This window comes from Sander lucioperca, chromosome 13 (assembly GCF_008315115.2).
Source record: "Sander lucioperca isolate FBNREF2018 chromosome 13, SLUC_FBN_1.2, whole genome shotgun sequence".
NCBI lineage: Eukaryota > Metazoa > Chordata > Actinopteri > Perciformes > Percidae > Sander > Sander lucioperca.
In genome coordinates, this window is record NC_050185.1 from 33,369,346 (window position 1) to 33,388,253 (window position 18,908).

Sequence of the window (18,908 nt, forward strand, 5' to 3'; positions counted from 1 at the left end):
TAGGATACATTTGAGTGGACTTGCTTTAGCTGAAAGCTAGCGCCTCAGTGCATATCAGATTGCCTAGAAGTCATGTTTGTATTACCTGCAGACCTGCACTGAACCCCAAAAAAGTTGACAAAGTTTAATATCTCAAAAATAGAAAAGTTAAATTGAAAAGGTAGAGCATTGTTTTTAAATGAAGTGTATATGTATGCATTTGTGGCATTTGCAAACTGCTCCAGTCACCAGTAAGCATACAGTATGATCTGAGCTGTATTGTATTTGTATACATATAACTAATACATTTACAATGCTTGTATAACACAATGTATATTATAACTATTCATGACTAAAGAAGCCATTTGAAGAAAACACTGAGTTCCTATTTATATATTATAAGCAAACCATCCACAACTGTCAACAGGTTGATTATATTGCTAAATGCTGATGCCAGATGCAAAAGTTATGTGACCAGCAGAGCACCACGCTCTTCTGCGAACATTAAAATGTTAAGCTCAAGTTACAGTTAGTAACGTTACTTTCACGGCCAAGAAGCATTTCACACTAAAACTCTTTGCAATATTTTGTGGTGTGGTTTTGCGTTACAAAAATATCCCTGTTCATGATAGCACTACGGTGTAGCATTTCCCCAGTGTGTGAAACAAAGTTTAAATAAAAGTTTAAAATTAACTTTTTACTCAAGTTAAAGCTTTAGTGTGTAACTTTTTGATATTAATGAACATCCATTACATTCAAGTTCATGAGTTGCTACAAAGCTAATTAAAAACGTCTGCAGCCGAGCTGTCGAGCGCCAGTGTGACGTCATGGGAGCGCGACACTAGTTAGTCTTCTCCTGAACAGAGGTGCCGCTAATGAGGAAAGGCTACCGACTTTGCTATTTCTACGGACTAGAAGAAGAAGAAAAAAGGTAAACAACGGCAGAACTGGCAGCAGCATTGACGTCAATGCTTTGATTTGATTCGATGACCTACTTGGTCGGATCAAGCCTTTCATTCACCATAAAAGAACTCCTCTTAACCCAGTAAGTTTACAAGAGAGACTTGAAGTCACTCTGAGAGTCCTGGCATCTGGTTACCCTGGAGCTCGTTCAGGCTTCCTGTTTCCGCTGGACGCACACTGAAAATCCTGGCGCGCCAGTGAGCTCTACGTCATTTTGACGTCACATTGGCACGCGCAAGCTCGGATACGGTGACTGTAAAATGGCTTTGAGACTATCAGCTACACACAACTCTCTCTCTGTATTTCTCAGTATGGTTATGTTCAGAAGATTGTGGTGTCTGTGACTTTCCCATGTAGAAACTCGAGTGAAGATAATGACCTCTTCTGAAGAGTCCATCTTGGTTTTTTTTTTAATCCTCCGTGTCCTCCTTGGCTACTAGCAACTGCGTGGAGGAGGGGTGGGGGCGCATGCGCGATCACGTAAGGCTTGTATCATGTGGACGCGCCGACAGTGTTGTTGTCATTACTTAGAATTCCTTATGGGAGCGATAGAAACTATGCACAATAGCTTTAACAGTAAAATTAGCCTGCTTTAAAAATGTCAGATAAAAGTAAAAAGTAGGTCAGTTAAAATGTACTCTACATTGTTGTAGCAGTTGCAATATAAAGTGGGAAAGGGTGCAAACAAAACAAAATAGAATGAAGGTATAGACCTATTAAAGTGAAAAACATTTAGGCTACAAAAGTGATAAAGTAATAAAAGTGCATTAACATGTTAATGTATTAATAGTACGCATCACACCACAGAGCCCTCAGTACAAACCAACGGTACATTTATTCTCTCTCTCTCTCTCTCTCTCTCTCTCTCTCTCTCTCTCTCTCTCTCTCTCTATCTATATATATATATCTATATATATCTATATCTATATATATATATATATATATATATATATATATATATATATATCTATATCTATATATATATATATATATATATATATATATATAGATGACACTAAGCAGCCAGTGCATAAAACTGATTATCAATTATTCAACAGCCGTTCTCATTGGAATTAGGCAGAAATTGAGACAATTAAACAAAAATTAATAAATAACTAACATTACACGGGTGCAACAAACATTTATATTACACAAATGAAATAACCGACCGTTCTTAATCAACAGCAGAATAAAACATTACCAAAGCAGACAACACAAACATGTATGAACAAACTCCACAGCGGCTGTAACGTGTGCAAAAAAAAAAAAAAAAGATGGAGTTTTAGCACAACCTGTTGTGAACAAACATCCACTAAATAGTTTGTTGTTGTACTTACCTGTGTGAGTCTTGTGCACCGCAAAGTCCTCCAAATCTTATTTTTTTTTTTTTTACTACTTCAAAAGGTTCAACTGCTACTTTATTTTCCCGTGCATCATATAACCGCTCCACTCAACCTCAACCTCTCTGTCGCTGCGCCCCTCAAAGTTTTCATACACTTCTGAGCTAAATGAGACTCTGCAGTCACAGTTGTTACAGAGATTAACGGTCGCAAACAGCAGAAAGTCCTCACACACCTCCCTGAAGGTAACAGTTCCTGAGTAAAGGTAGAAGTCACCGCTGGAGGAGCTAATCCCGTGAGCATTTTAGCATTTAGCATGTTAGCCACACCAAGCATGCACCTGTTTGATTAGGGTCACTTAGCTGCTGGCCAGGTGGTGCATTAAATCAGTGATTAATTAAGGTAGCTGCAACCTTCTTCTTCTTTTCAACAGTGCCGAGGTACAATAATGGTAACCTTTTCCCCACAATGACGTAATTATAATATGTAGCCTATAACAATATTTATAACATATTTCCAGAAAACGTCCTTGGAAATTATTGGGAAATGATGGACCTTTGACATGAGTGTCATCAAAAATACCTCAACAGAGCACACAATGGACCTTTTTCACAGCAGACATTTTGACTTGTCATAGTAGGAAAAGCACAGCTGAAATTGATAACCTTAATGATGGCTCAATTCCATCAAGTGTCCCAGTAAGCTATTTCAGTGAGTCAGCATGCACAATACCAGGGCCTCTCCTAAGTGGAATGTAGCCATCATTAATGGTTGTCAATACACCTGTGCTTTTCCTACTATGACATGTCAACATGTCTGCTGTGAAAAAGGTCTATTAGCAATTTCTTCACTAAAAAGGTGATCTGAAGGAAATGTGACAACCTTTTAAAAGTAAAGAATAATAATTTGCCCAGCATTAATTAGTTCAGTAAATATATACATACACCTTTCAGTGTGACTGATCAGACAGTAATATTACCTTTGTCTTTGTTACAGAGCTTATTCTTCATATTTTCCAAAAACCCACAAAAAAAACAACTGATATTAACGAACAAAACACTTGGAGGTAAAGATGGCCTTCTGTAGATCAGAAAGTACAGTACTGCACATCAAAAATAAACAACAAAATGAAAGTGCAAGGCAACACATTTTATTTCAAAGGCCTAATTGGCGTTAAGGTACAGCATATTAAATATCGTTAGTCCAGAGACGGTCATCGCAGAATAACATACCATTCTTTCCTTTACATGATACATTCAAGCTGACTTTAAATGAGATATTTTACATATTGTTAATGTGGTGCAAACATAAAAAGGCTTTGTACTGAAGGTCTTGTATTTACTGCAGGTAGGCTGCTTCCTGCCGCTGTGCGAGCAGAGGTTCTACCTATCGGGCAAACTTTAAGTCCATTTTATCTCCTTTAATTTCTGATGGCTTGTGGTTGCCACGACACCCAATTAAGACACTTCATTGCTGCTGTTTAACTTGATTTCAGCGGTTACCTGTAGTTACTAGTAGCATCTGTATTATTGTGATAGTTCCTCAAGAAACTGTATAACAGAATAATGTATTTTACATCCCTGCACATAATGTTATATTTCAATAAATATAATAAATAAAAAGTACAAATATCTGAATATTATGGAACCAGATCGTTATCAAAGACATTTTTTTGCAACCAAATGCTGGATACAACATGACTCAGTGGATGGACACTTTGTAAATGCAAGGGCAAATATGACTTTCATAATGTCTTTAGCTATGTAAAAAAAAAAAAAACAATATTACTTGATGGTGATACTTTATGATCAGCTTTAGAAGGAAAACAAAAACTGACTGCCGCCACTGTGTGGAGGCGGGAGACAGAAAACAAGCCAAGCTTTTGCCCTGCAACATTTTGATGCACATACATTCTGTTGTTCCTCAACACTCAGGACGCCATTCACAAAGTCAAACCTTCAACTCTCTATATTCAGTCTGGAGAGATTGTTTAGTCTGAGCACTCTGACAAAGTGTTAGTGTCGCATGTGGAAGAGTCATGAATATCATTTTGACACACTCCTGCTTTTATCCCTTTGCTGCAGTCCAGGTTTGTCCTTCAGTAATTGACTTTCCCGGGAACCTGCACATTCACTCCGCTGTAGTCCACCATGTACATGGGCCACTGCTGCAGGCAGGCAGGCACACACACACACACACACACACACACACACAATGATAGAGGAAAGTCAGTCGTAATGGTGTAGAAAATGCTTTCATGAGTACAAAGAGGTTGTTCACCTTGCCACAAAACACAGTTTTAATATGCGGTTTCAGTAGTTACAGTTCAACACAGTCATGTGTTGATACAGAGATTTGGCACTAAGAAGTGAAATTAAATAACAGTTTCAAGCAGGATTTTATTCCACATTTTGAGGAAAGCATCAGTCTACTGTTAAAGGATAAGCCTGGAGTTATTATATCGTTTTCTTTTTGTCAACAAATGCCCCGAACAGACCAAAACCAACAATGTGTTAGTCCGTCTCGTAACACTGTCTGACTTCCCTACCCTGTCTGTAGCCTCATGCCCATTGGTTCCTACTGAAGGTACACGTCTTAAAGGGGACCTAACGGTCACATCACACCGAGCCGGCGGATTGGTCATCTGCTCCAGGCAGGCTACCGCTACTGCAGCGTTTTTAAATTTTTATTAAGGCTAACGTTACTGCAGTGTTTACACTCTCACATGTAGCTACATGCTCAGTCAGCGAAACCTGTAATCTTGGCTGCCAATGTTGTTAATTTCACCCCAATTTCGGGTCACATTACTACTAAAACACGTCTGGTTGTGTTGTATTTGGTTTAGAAGCCTTTATTTGTGATTTTTCACGGTACAAAGTCCTGCTATATACTCCGTTACACTGTACACTGTTGACTGCAACAGCGGAGGCACAGATGCGGAGACTCGGAGATGTGGAAACGTTGACCAATCAGAGCAGACTGGGCTTTTCCGGGAGGGGAGCTTAAAGAGACAGGCGCTCCAACAGAGCATCTCATACAGAGGGTGAATACAGGTGCAGCAGCCATGGGCGGTATGAGAAAAATAAAGTGTTTTTTGAACATTAAAGCATGTAAACATGTTCTATTAGAAACACAAAATACAAATATGAACCTGAAAATGCTATATATTAGGTCTCCTTTAAACACAATGGCAATCCTTGTTAGTAGGATCAATTAATTGTTATGGTGACAATAATACAAATATAGAATATCACCAGACTTATCCTTAAACAAACAAGACCATGTCAGGATTGTTCGCCTAAACACTGCATGCTATGTTTTAAGCCAACAGGTCAAATTTGGCAGGATACCAGCAGAATAGATTTACCATATAAAGCACCTATCAATCATCATGTTATATCAATCATTAGTTTCTCGTTTCTCTTGGTAAGTAACAGATGCCCTCCTGTTTTTCAAACTTACCATCACTGGAATCTGATTGGTTGATATGCCCATGTCGGAGGAGGCAGGCACTCGGTTGCTCTCCTGGACTCTCTTGCGCTTTCGTCGATTGGTGGAGGCGTCTGTCCCTACTGGAGACACAATGGTTTTTACTTCCATGTGGCTTTTAAGCACAGAGCTCTACTTACTTAGTAACACAAGGAACTTAAACACCTACCTGTGTTACAAGCTTGGCTACAAATTTCTGCAAAAGGTCTGTGTGAGAGAGAAAAAGCCAGGCAATTTCATGATGGAGCAAAAATCAAAATAACAATTTTTTTGACAATTTTTTTTTTTTTACAATATAAAAACAATAGGGTAATTTGCATAAGACTGCTGTTCAGACTGCACTCATTTCATACCTAAGTGTGCATGATATAGGTCTTTGCCTCCATTATTTCATCATAGCTTAACTGCTTCAACGTCAACATATTGTTCACTATTTCATATTATTATTTACATTTGCTGCTGCGGAAGATTTATTCTTTGACATCGCAGAGGCTGGATTTAAATCCAAAGCATGAATAAACCATAATAAGCTTAACTACCAAGAAGCAAAACCCCTAAATTCCCACTGAAATATACAACGTGGTGACAGCGAAGAGGCTGCTGAATATTCAGGTGTCTCAACACTCACTGTAGCTGGCTCTTGATGTTGAATGTTATTCTATCTGTGGCTTGAAGGATTTTCTCCAGGCACACAATGTCGTAGGTGTTGGGGTTTCGGAAGGGGATGTCGTCTGGAAGGCCACTAACTTCGACAGACTCTGGACTGCCACGGATTAGCTTGTACGGGACCACGACGGAGCGGTCTAAGCCCAGAGCCTCACCTGAACACACAACACGTCCATATGATCAAAAACACGCAGCGAGACAGAAATTAAGCTTTTTGATCACCTGCAAAGAGTTGCTAACACAAGGACAAAAAGGTGGCAGTTTTTCCTGACAGTTCTACTAAAAAATAAATATGAAATATACATGTTCCTTTTTACTTTTACTTATTACTGTGGGCAAGAGAACAGCCTGAGGAAAAATAATGAGGTGATTTTATGTAAAGTTAATTATTCTAATGACAATCTGTGCAGCTGCAAAAACAATGTGCATTTTGGTTCTGATACCAGGCCTTTTTTGACTTTTTTATAATGTGATACTGCTCACATATTTAGTCTGGAGCAAATCATTGTTCATTTAAGTGACTCAGGGAAGCTAACAGTAGCTATTAATCACATGTAAATGAGTACAGAAGGACAATGACACTACTACTCGAGTGCAAACATACAGCGACACTCACACACATCAGGTAGGGCTGTCAAAATTGACGCCCAAATATTCCTTCACAAAAACACGTAGGTTCGTTTAAAATATCTATGTAACTACACATTACAAAAATATATATATATATATTTTTTTTTATACAATTCAAATATATTTGAATTCATAATACTCACTGACCGCCCATATATTGGGCCACCTGTTCCTGGTCTTTAAAAACGTAATGGAAGCTGCTCAAATGTCACACAAGTTGATATGTCACACAAGAAGTCTAGTTACCGTATTTTTTGTTAAACAGTTCCTTGACTTGCTCTCGAAGGACTACTTTCTCCCCCATGCGGTTAATATCGTCATCATCTGTCAGGTGAAGAGAATTTAAGTTACTGACAACTTTTTAAAATAAAGTTCCTGAAGAAGCAGCAACAGGAAAGTGTCTGCTATAAAAAAAAAAAATGTACTCACCACTTATTGAGGCGTAGGCCTTCTTTAGTAAAGTGACGCGTCGAGGTGCTGATAAAAATGGTGAATTCAATTTTATTACAAATGTCACATGACATTCATATTCATTTTCTGTGCTACATTATGGTTATTTGATCAGACTGTATGTGGTAAAAACCAAATTCTGTTCTTACCGGGTTTAGGAATGAGTCCTTGAAAAGGTCTGCGAAGAACAAAGTGATATGAGCAGGTCATCCTGGAGTCATGTTAAAGGTTGAACAGATGTTTTCAAATGTTTTGTTATAATTTAAACTTGAAGGCTCTCCTGGAGTAGTAGTATTTATTTGATTTCAATTTTAAAATGTATTGTATTTAACCAATAGCCCCACATCATCACATACCCTTCACCATACCTAGAGATTGGCATGGTTTTATTTCAGTTAGCCTAATAGCTGGTTTGATTTGCATTGAGAGATGATTTTATGGAAAGTACCCCATGCCAATCTCTAGGTATGGTGAAGGGTATGTGATGATGTGGGGCTATTTTAATTCCAAAGGCCAAGGGAACTTTATCAGGATGCATAGTATCCTGGATCCATGAAATAACTGGCCTTTAAAAATAAAAATCTGCCTGCCTCTATGAGAATTTAACATAGGGGTGTACTTACTTATGCCCCCTGTATTTTAAGGAAGAACATGTATTTATTTATGATACATTATTCATTCGCAAAAAAAATTGGTGTCCTTAAAGGTTGGAATTTTCCTCATTTTCTTAATTAAGGCATTAAGATCAATTTCCAAAAGATGTTTTTTTTTTAATTCATCTTTTTAGTCAACTTTAGCATGGGTTCATAAACTTATGAGCATAACAGTATAACAGTTATAGGCAATAACATTTTAGATCGCAGCATGAGTATACCAAAAATAAGACACAGGTCCTCATATCCTACATCACATAGGGGCAAATGGCTCAGTCAAAGCATCTACAGCCTCCAACTCATTCAATCTATTTTAGAAATTACTTTAAGAGTCCCTAAAAGCCCTTTTCAGGTATTTATATGAAGATACAGACTCAATCACAATGCCCTGAAACGTAATAATAGATGAAAGGTTCTGAGGCTTTTTCTTTGAGTTTGTAAGCATCATGAGTTTTGCTTTGTCAGGATTCAAAATCAATTTCAACTCATGAAAGGTGTGTTGAACAGTATCAAAAGCCTTTTGTAACTAACAAAGAAGACTGTGTAATATGTAATTTAATTATGTGTTCATCAAGCAATAGTATTAGCATGACAGGCCACAATATCACAGCCGAGGGGTGTGATTTGGACCAATTAAACACAGGTTTACTGGGAGAGACAGAACATGAGTAACTGGTGTTTAAGTGATGAGCGGATTCCCACCTGGTGATGGTAAAACTGATTTTGTCAGCGACCGCCAGGATCCTCTCCAGGTTTTGGGAGCCGAAGGTGCAGGGCTTCCTGAAGGGGATGCCGGGGGGGAGGCCCTCGATGATGACCGAGTCCGGGTTGTTCTTGATCCTCTTGTAAGGCACTTGGACGGGGTACTTGATGCCCAATGCCTCCCCATACTTCCTGTTGAACAGATCTTGGACCTGCTCTCGCAGCGTGTTGGCCAGGTCGATCCTGGACAGTTTAGACTCCAGGCACTCTGGAGACAGAAGGCACTTTTGAAATGTACTCTATTAAAATTTCCATTCCAACAAGCTGAATTTCTTTAGGGTCTGCTGTAGTTTTTCAATCTTTTCACACTGTTGAATAAGGGGGGGATCATAAACATCAAAACCCAACGGCCAATGTTTAATTAATATACAGCATCAAATCTAAGCTTCAAAGCAGTGACTGAAGGTGAACCCGAACGTACCTGAGAATCCAGGTCTCTTAGATATAGCTGCAGTGTCCTCTGTTACTGGTGTTGCATCCTTGGCGTCCAGCTCTTTGGAAAAAACAAACATTTAAAAGGTTAAACTTTTGTTTTTGTCGCCTCTTGAGATTTACTGAAAACAACAAACGTTAAGAGCTGTTCCTTGTTCCAGAAGCTGAGCTTTGTCACAAATAAAAAGGTAGAGATAGCTGCAGGAAATCCTTGCAACAACTTTCTTTTTTTCCCCTTAGAAGAGCTGTTTTAAAAACAGCGCATGAACTGGATTTAACCTCATAATTTCAAGCATGCAGAGGACAGAGCAAATAGCATCTTAAATGTGCATTATGAGCTTTCCAGATGGTAGAATATTCTGCATACAGCCTTCCTGCTGTCTGCTAAGATACTACTTTATCTTCAGCGCTTTCAATATTACAATATGTGGAATGGCAACATCTTTTTAAAATGTATACTGCATGTAGAGTAGAAAAATGAAAAAATGACTTTGCTTGTGTGCAGAAGGGGTAAATGTTACGGATTAAGAAGACTCAGGGATACTGTAAAGGGCGATCAATGCACAGCTTTTTGACCTCTCCAAAAAAAACCTCAAAAAGAGCAAGCAACTGCAAGCACTGTGCCATCTTGCATGCAGAAAAAAACACTTCAGTGTGGCTGCTACTGCAAATATGTGCATGATCTAAATGACGAATGAAGACAATATAATAAACATAAATAAATAACTACATATGAAATATGCAGGACCATGCACAAAGTGGCTTTATTTTTTCACAGGGCTTTAAGGTTAACTTGTCATTATTGCACAGGGTGAGGGAATAACATGGCTTCCTGGATTTGTTGTTGTGGTATTGCACTATCCTCTGAACAAAACCTGAGTGTATCTCGGCCTGAATTTAAACAAAACAACTTTACAAAGCCTTTCTACCTTGCCGAAAATGGGCAAAAAAGAACATGATGATTATTTTTCAGTTATTTACATTTAAAGGTGCTCTAAGCGATGTCACGCGTTTTTTAGGCTACAACATTTTTTGTCACATACAGCAAACATCTCCTCACTATCCGCTAGCTGCCTGTCCCCTGAACACACTGTAAAAAAACGCGGTCTCTGTAGACAGCCCAGGCTCCACAAACGGCAACAAAAACAAACTGGCCAACCTGCACTACCAAACATAACAAACAGTGTTCCAGCCAATAACCGACAAGAAGGATTTGGGGGTGGGGGTTGGGGGGTTAGTGCGCGGAAGGGAGAGGAGGAGGGAGGGGCAAGCTAGTCTCCGTTTTGTTTGACAATACTTTGAACGTCAACAAGAAGTGACGTCACATCGTAACATCGCTTAGAGCACCTTTAAATACATAATTTATACAAGCCAAACATAACACAAGTATAAGGCTGACATACCTGAATCACAGATGGGCATGGGAGGCATCTCTTGTTTTACTTGCTCAGTTAACAGCTCTGGCCTGGAGACAAACAAAAAGATTATGTACAATAGTTACAAAGTAGCGAGCGAATCCCTAAATGAAATAGTCAATTCCTTGTCTAAAACCTTGTTTAACGGTTAATATGAAGGTAGTGGATAATGATAAATTAGTGTTAATAAAGGATGTCATTTGCACCTGAAGTGATATACAGTATACTACAACACTTCACATGTACATTACTGTGCTTGCTCTCACCTTTTGATGACAAACTGAATCTGACTGCTAGCAGCTAAGATCTTGCGCAGTTTGACCGCTCCGAAACAGTTGGGTCTTCGGAGTGAGATTCCCTCTGGCATCCCAGTGACGTACAGATCGTCCGGGTACATCTGGAACTTGGAGTAGGGCACCTTGGCTGGTTCAGGCAGGCCCAGAGCATCAGCTGAGGACGAGGAGATAAAAGCTCAGTGGTTGCTAGTTTGCTACACAAATACTGTCTTAACAAGCTAATTATTTTTAGCTATTTGGCTGTCACATAGTTTTTTTTTTGTTGTTTTTTTTTAGATTATTTTTTCGGCATTTTAGGCCTTTATTTGTATAGGACAGCTTAGACTTGAAAGGGGAGAGAGAGGGGAGAATGACATGCAGCAAAGGGCCACAGGTCGGAGTCGAACCCGCGGCCGCTGCGTCGAGGAGTAAACCTCTATATATGGGCGCCCGCTCTACCAGGTGAGCTACCCAGGCACCCAGCTGTCACATAGTTTTGAGGCTCCACTGCTCACAGTTACAGTAGTATGATATTGCTGATCAACTGTTTCCTACATACAGTAACATAAACAGTACAAACTGCTCCATAATACCAATGCTCGGTTGGTACCCCTTTGCTTAAACTCCTCTGACATGAAATTGCAATTCATCTTTTTCATCCCCTCTATTTGCCCCACACTTAACAGACAGATTCTGATGTGTTAAATAATTTAAAAAACTAAAATGTTACAATATTAATATTTGAATAGACTATAAAAGCTTGACTTTTCACTTGCTGTACACTGGTAAAGGGTGTGTACATGAAGGAGGAGATTAAAGCCTTACTGCAAAATGAAATGGCCTGACATAACTTCCTACCCTTGTATGAATGAGGGTTAAGTTCCGCCGCTACATGTAGCTTACCGTACTTAATGTCGAAAAGGCTCTCCACTTGTCTCCGAAGCTGAAGAATCATTTCACCAATGTCCTCCACCAAACTCCCTGCTAAATGAGTCAAAAATATGAAAAACATTTACACCAACAGCATTAAAAGAGAATTATTACATGAGGGCAGCTCAGTTAGTGCCACCTATGAACATTACTACTTCTCCCCTTGACAACTTTATTTTGATAAATTCCACCTGCCCTACACTGACCTGGTAATTAAAAACTGACTGTGTGGTGTATTAATCACCGGAGACCATAACAAATGGATTTTGGAAAGAAGAATGGTAAAGGTGCACAATGGGGCTAAAAAACAAAATATGTTTTGAGGTGAATGTGACTAAAAGCCACAAATTAACTGTGCTGCACCTGAAGTAAATGCATATAATATCAGTTTTGGCATAAATACAAGTTCAAAATCGCAGTCCAAGCAAGATTGTAGAAAAAAAAAGAAAAAAAAAAGATTTTAAAAATTCTGAAAATAGCATTCATATCGTTTAGTTAGTTAGGGCTATCTTTGGAGTATCTGTAGGGGGGTTGTGTAGGGGCCTTTCTGGGTCAAAGGTCTGTAGCTGTTTTTATTTAATTCCAGTCTGCCTCTCCAACAAGATAATATTTTGCACACGGTGCACTGGATTCAGCAAAACTGAATACTGAATAAGTGAGTACCTTCAGAGGATCTTCTGATGCTCTGGGAGGCCGCGCTGGGTGACACAGCCTCAGCTGCAAGATGAAAGAAAAACATGAGGAGGGCAAACATACAGCTTCTTTCAAGAAAGAAGAACTCAAATATGTGATGTATTATCCAGGTAAAAAAGGTAAAAGACAAAACTAAAGGTTTTAATATCTTAATGGTTCACTGTTAACTGAGCTCAAGAAAAAGAAACATTTTCATTGACTTTACTGCACAAGAGTCAGTGTGAATTAACAGTGTGGTAAGTGGGGTTTGGTCATACTTTGCAGTCCTTCCATAAAAATGAGAGTTTTTTTGTGATTGTTGCGGGCAAAAATCCTTGATTATGCGGCACGTTTTCTTAAAAAATGCGATGGAATATGCGGGATATTTATGCAATTTGATGCGATGAAATTGCGGGAACTTGCAAAAACTGCGGTTTCATCATGGCTTCATCACAGGGTTTACAGCTTTTCGATGATGTTCACGTCGCGTAATTACGTCACTTCATAACGTTCCCATGGCAACAGGGGAAAATGGCTGCTCTTGTGTGAAGTAAACGCAATATTTTTTAACTTTCTGCTAAGATATATGACTTTTTTGCAACGAAAATGCGGGGACTATGAAATCATGCAAGCCCCGCATATTTTGCGCGGAAATCGACAATTTATGCGGCGAAAGTGCGGCGTATTTGAAAAAATGCGGCCCCCGCATAAATAAGCGGACTTTGGCTGATTATGCATTGAATTATGCGATCGCATAATCGCGTTTTTCTGGAGGGACTGACTTTGACTAAAGCATTCCCAAGCATTTTCTGCAGTAAAGCCGCCTACACATGATCCGTGGCAAAACTGCGAGGTAGGGCACAGAGCAGAGAGGCGAAGCCCAGCGCAGGTATATGTTCTGGAATAGGTTTCAAAGTTGAAATAATGTAAACTTTAAGCACAGCGCTCGGCTGCGATTCCAAGCAGTGCACGACGCCAGGGGCAGCGCTGCACCTAGTTGTGCCCCATAGGAAAACAATGGAACGGCCAGAGCAGAGCGGTTTTACTGCGGATCATGTGTAGGCGGCTTAATTATTACATTTGTGAAAACTGTCTATTAAAAGCTTATGTCTATTTGTATATACTGGAGATGGACAAAATAACAGAAGCAAGTTACACTATACGGTAACACTTTACTTGAAGGTATCTACATAAGAGTGACATGACAGTGTCATGTGTTCATGACACTGTCATGACACACGTGACACACATGAACTCTAACCCTAACCATAACTTGTCATGACAAAAACCGAATGACACTTACTAAAAGAAGCGTTATGCCATAAACGTTTATGACTTGTTTATAATGTTTATGACACGTTCATGACAGTGTCATGTCACTCTTATGTAGATACCTTCAAGTAAAGTGTAACCCAATATACAGCTTCAATAGTTCAATATTATTGGACATCTTTTAGTAGGATTCATCATGATCATATTGAATAATTGTTTTACAAAGTTGTTTAAATTATTAATTCCAAACAAACTGTAATTAAAACTCACAAAATAAGCCATTAATACAATTCTGAAGAGTTTGCACAATGCAAAAGTGCTATACAGTTGCATTGCATCAGTTTGAGTGTTATTACAATGCAATTAATTGAACATTATAAAGTTGACAAATGTAATTTATATTGCAGAGTGCTATCACTGGACTGCATTAAAATGAAAGATTTTCACCTACTTTGTACATGTCTTTGACATTTACATCCCAGGGCACACACACTATTTGTGACACATGACCATTGTTATTTGACAGGTGTATCTAGACCTGGAATGATGATGTAACCTCAACAGAATCACCACAGGCCCTGATGACAACTGATGGAGGTATGGCTCGTTTGCCAAAAACCTTCAACAACATAAACATCCCACAGATGTCAAACAACAGGCTAAGAGCTGAATATTGTGCGAATGATTGTTAAGTTTCACCACTATGCACCACTTTTGCTCAAGAGACCTCCTTATAGGTAATTCTGATATATATTATTTTATTCCAGTCTGTACCGTGTTCTCAGGTATGTTCCTAAACAAAAATATACGTATGAGTTTTTATTTTGTGGCATCACTTTGGTGCTAAATTATGGAAGAAGCAAAAAAAAAGAAAGAGAGTAAGGATCCCCTGACTTACAAGAATCCATGGTAACACTTTATAATGACCATCACTAATAAATGGTAAACAGTTAATAGTTATTTTACTGTTAACAAAATATGAAATGACAATTCATGTTTACCCAATTATTAGTAATGCTATATATGTATGTTATTTAAATGGTTTATTGTTGCACTTGCATTGTGGCAGTGTAACGAGAAGCTCAATCCCACGTTAGCCAATCAGAATCCCGAAAATAGCAACAACAGCAACGAATCACTTCCTCTCTCTTCTCTTCCTCACTTCCTCGGCTGCCTAAACCTCCATTTGTCTCAGTTTACACGCAAACGTGCAAGTTTTTCAAAATCTCCACTCTGGCCGGAGTTTTTAGAAAGAATTGTTTTCAGAGACGAATTCTCCGTTTGCGTGTAAACGAAGGGCACAAACTCAGGGAAATGTCTCAGTTTTTCAAAATAACCATGTACGTGTAAATGGGGTAAGAAAGTAATACCTCCCCGAGCAGGTACGTTTTGGGGTGTAAAATGTCCCTGGAAAATGTCCCTGGAACTGAACTGGTCCCTGTGGTCAAAACGCAATGAGTTCCTCAAAAGCTTGCATGTAAATTCCTGGGGTAAAGTTCCTGCGGTGGAAAAGGGGCTTTAGATAGTTGGTCAGTCCACAGTGACCAACACTGCAGAAGCATGACGGAAGGAGTTCTTCTGTGTGAAACCTCTAGTACTGTATGCAGATCTAGGCAAAATCCCTATCTATTTTACTTGACTACATGATGCAAAACAGCAACAAATGAATACTTAAATAAAAGGCGCATTGTACCAGCAAATCATTCTAAATGTGACATTTGCTGCACTTACCTTTGTTTTCTCTCCTTTAGTGGTCATTTGTGAAAGAAAAGAAAACTTAAACAAAGCACAATCAAATCAACAAAATAAAACAAAACGCCTCCTGAAAGCATTGAGTGCCTAAGGCTCAAGATCACATTGAGTGGACTCTTCATTCTCTGTAGCATTGTTATAGCACTACAATCGAACTGCCTCATTTATATGTTAATTTAGGTTTATAAAAAAAAAACAGATCAAAGTCATGTTTGACATTTACATTTGCAGTGATAGTGCAGGGATTTTTGTGCTGAACTCATTTTCTAATTAGGGGTTTTATACACATATCCCAACAACCCAATGACTTTTACGCTGCCATCCTTTCATCATTATTGAATGCATGGTTTGCACAGTACACCTTAAAGGGGCAGTTCACCAAAATCAGAGCAAAGATTTCTGCAGCCACCCCAATATAATGAAGTTGAATAGAATTGTGGTTGTGGTGTTTACAGCATTGACAGTAATCTCAGTGACAGACGCTGTATCTCAAAACTTAAGACAAATAAAACCAAAAGTATCTGCTTGGCTAGATACCAGTAGAGATAGCGAAGACAATGTGTTTGTAATTTGGGTGAACCAATCCTTTACAGTGAAAAATGAATAAATAAATCACTGTCTGCAAACCATGTTTAATAACACTTGATAAATGAGGCCGGTGCGGTTGAGAAAGAGCGAGTAGTCTACTCAAATGTCTTGTTAACCTTACTCTAGTGACTTTTGTTTTCAAGACGAACAGTTCCATGTTAGATAGAGGTAGGATTTGGGAGAATAGAAAGGATCTTTAAGGAGCAGTTTTGTCTCTCTAATAGAAATACATTAACTATCTCTAATTATACTGGGAAGTAGGACTACAGGATAATGTAACTCAAAATCTGGAAATATGCACAATGCGTCTTAACTTACAGGGCAAAAATGACCAAAAGGTAAACGTTTCAGTTTATAAAACTGACATAATGACAAAGGTGACTCAGAGACCCAAAGGGAAAGTCAGAGTGAGTCAAACAGCTGCAGCTGATACATGGTGCCTTTCACAGATGAGAGCTAGTATTTGTAAGACTGGGAGAAGAGACAAGCTACAGTAGGCCAAGAGTCGGGGAGTAGGGATTGTTAAGGTTGGGGTTGTAACTACTAGTGGCTGGAGAGGTTTGGTCGTGGGGAAGTGGGAGAGTGGAAGAAAAAAGTACGTGAGAAAAGTGTTTTCATACGTGTGGCAGCTTTTTTTTAGCTCCCTAAAAAAACAGCCAAGAGTATGGGGCGGCAGTGGTGGGTGCTGGGTGGCACCACGGTGGCTGTAAGGGCTGTGGGTGGAGCGGTCATTCCAGGGGCTGCGGTGAGAAGGAGGTAGATGAAATGGAGGTGGGGGCTGACGGGGCTGAGGTTACCTGCGTGGTTTTCCATTTGGTGATGGGGAGCAGAGGGAGCAGAGGACGCAGAGGGAGCAGAGGGCGAGGCTGTGGCTGGACACGCTGCGGCAGCGACCGGCTCGGCCACAGACTCGCTGGGCTCCTCCCCACTTGTACCAGCATCTGGGGAAAACAAACTTTTTCACTATAAACAGGAAATAACTGGTTGCTGATATTTCCTGTGACATTTTGATATTTCCTGTATTGCTGGTTTTAGCTTGTAATTATAACACAGGTTTTACACAAACCCAGAACCAGCCCCGTGTTGGACTATTTCATCGACTGTGTGAAAGATAAAACATAAAATACGTCCAACGTATCCCATTGTAAAATTTCAGGAAGGATATTGGGGAAGTTTACCTGACGTACATTTGCCAAAACAATCAGTTAGTCCTCATCCTTGAAGTTTTTAATCTTGTAAAAGCAAAAACATAATGTTCCGTAACCATAAACCTGGCACCGAGCTCCAATGGCATGGAAACTTAACGACCCGTAACCTGGAGCTTCCCATAACCTGAACTTTGTAAGAACCGGTAAGGCTTTTGGTTCTGGGTTCTGTTGTGTGTTTCCACTATGTTTTAAGATATACGCCATCGACTTAAAATACAAACAGAGAGCTCAACTGATCGTCAGCCTCTCCTCAAACACCGATGAGGGCTTGGACATCATCGTTGGGCCAACAAGAAGGATTGATCGTTCTTTTAAAACGATTTGGTTCTGGTTGCAGCAGACGCAGTAGATCAATGGTTAAAGTGCTCATATTATGCTTTTTGGCTTTTGCCCTTTCCTGTATTGTGTTATATATATTTTGTGCATGTAATAGGTTTACAAAGTAAAAAGCCCAAAGTCCACCCCAAAGGGACTTACCATCTCCAACAGAAAACACTGTTCACAAACTGCTCCAGACAGCTCTATTGTAGTCCAGCCTTTACTTCCGTGACAAACGTGCGTCACTTTGTAACACACGTTATAATACTCGTCTAGCTACTAGTGTGGCACGCCCTCAAACCAAGCTAGTTAGAGCAGAGGCCTGAAGAGTTCAGATTGTTGTATCGCCAAGTCCAGGAGAATTAAAACGTTACATATGAAAGACTCATTTGTTAACATTTAAATACTGAGACTACCTGGCCCTTGAATTTTTGTACCACCTCCTGAGCAGTGCCGAAATGTAGTTTCAGGAACGCGCCTCTAAAAGGGAGACATTAGGTCCCTGTAGTGTAAAAGAACTATTTGTGTGGCCTGTCCAAGTATGCTTTTGAGTGTGTCGCCTTCTTTCCTGCTTTCTTATACGCCTAGCTGCCACCGATGGGGTATCCGCTGCAACTGCGGCTCTCAGCAGAAGTCTAATATACCATATTAAAGTCTTGCAGAGTAGAGATGGTCCGATACCATTTTTTGCTTCCCGATACCGATTCCGATACCTGAACTTGCGTATCGGCCGATACCGAGTACCGATCCGATACCAGTGTGTCATACATTTGATTATGTTTTAAGAACTGTATACTACTATCCCTGTATGGATGTGATATTATTTCTATCTTTGTTGTCGGTCTGGCTCAGGTTAAACTCTTTGTGAAACATGAATGCCACAGAACGTTCTTTTATTATGCAGTTTGACAGTCAGTTATAACGGAAAAAGAACATAAATAAACTACTTTCTTTAGGGCTTTATTACGTGGTATCGGATCGGTGCATAAACTCCAGTACTTCCCGATACCGATACCAGCGTTTTAGGCAGTATCGGAGCCGATACCGATACTGGTATCGGTATCGGAACATCTCTATTGCAGAGGACATTATATGTTTACATTTTGGACTAGTG

The 18,908-nt window shown here is 39.5% G+C and overlaps 1 protein-coding gene across 2 annotated transcripts in view; it reads right to left on the reverse strand.

Annotated features, from left to right (window-relative positions):
* Positions 1-3,410: 3,410 nt before the first annotated feature.
* gtf2ird1 (GTF2I repeat domain containing 1) overlaps positions 3,411-18,908 on the reverse strand; it is a 43,537-nt gene continuing 28,039 nt past the window's right edge. The window contains exons 14-27 of one of the 2 annotated variants that reach the window (XM_031307954.2): positions 17,066-17,209; positions 12,648-12,701; positions 11,958-12,038; positions 11,046-11,229; positions 10,768-10,829; positions 9,354-9,425; positions 8,873-9,140; positions 7,667-7,695; positions 7,497-7,544; positions 7,314-7,391; positions 6,400-6,592; positions 5,941-5,978; positions 5,745-5,851; positions 3,411-4,449 (exon numbers count right to left, since the gene is read on the reverse strand). In XM_031307954.2, the coding sequence (XP_031163814.1) occupies positions 4,381-4,449; positions 5,745-5,851; positions 5,941-5,978; positions 6,400-6,592; positions 7,314-7,391; positions 7,497-7,544; positions 7,667-7,695; positions 8,873-9,140; positions 9,354-9,425; positions 10,768-10,829; positions 11,046-11,229; positions 11,958-12,038; positions 12,648-12,701; positions 17,066-17,209 (1,427 nt within the window). In that variant the 3' untranslated portion in view covers positions 3,411-4,380. Of the gene's footprint in view, positions 4,450-5,744; positions 5,855-5,940; positions 5,979-6,399; positions 6,593-7,313; positions 7,392-7,496; positions 7,545-7,666; positions 7,696-8,872; positions 9,141-9,353; positions 9,426-10,767; positions 10,830-11,045; positions 11,230-11,957; positions 12,039-12,647; positions 12,702-17,065; positions 17,210-18,908 lie in introns of both variants that reach the window. The other variant, XM_036009008.1, reaches the window with a different exon arrangement.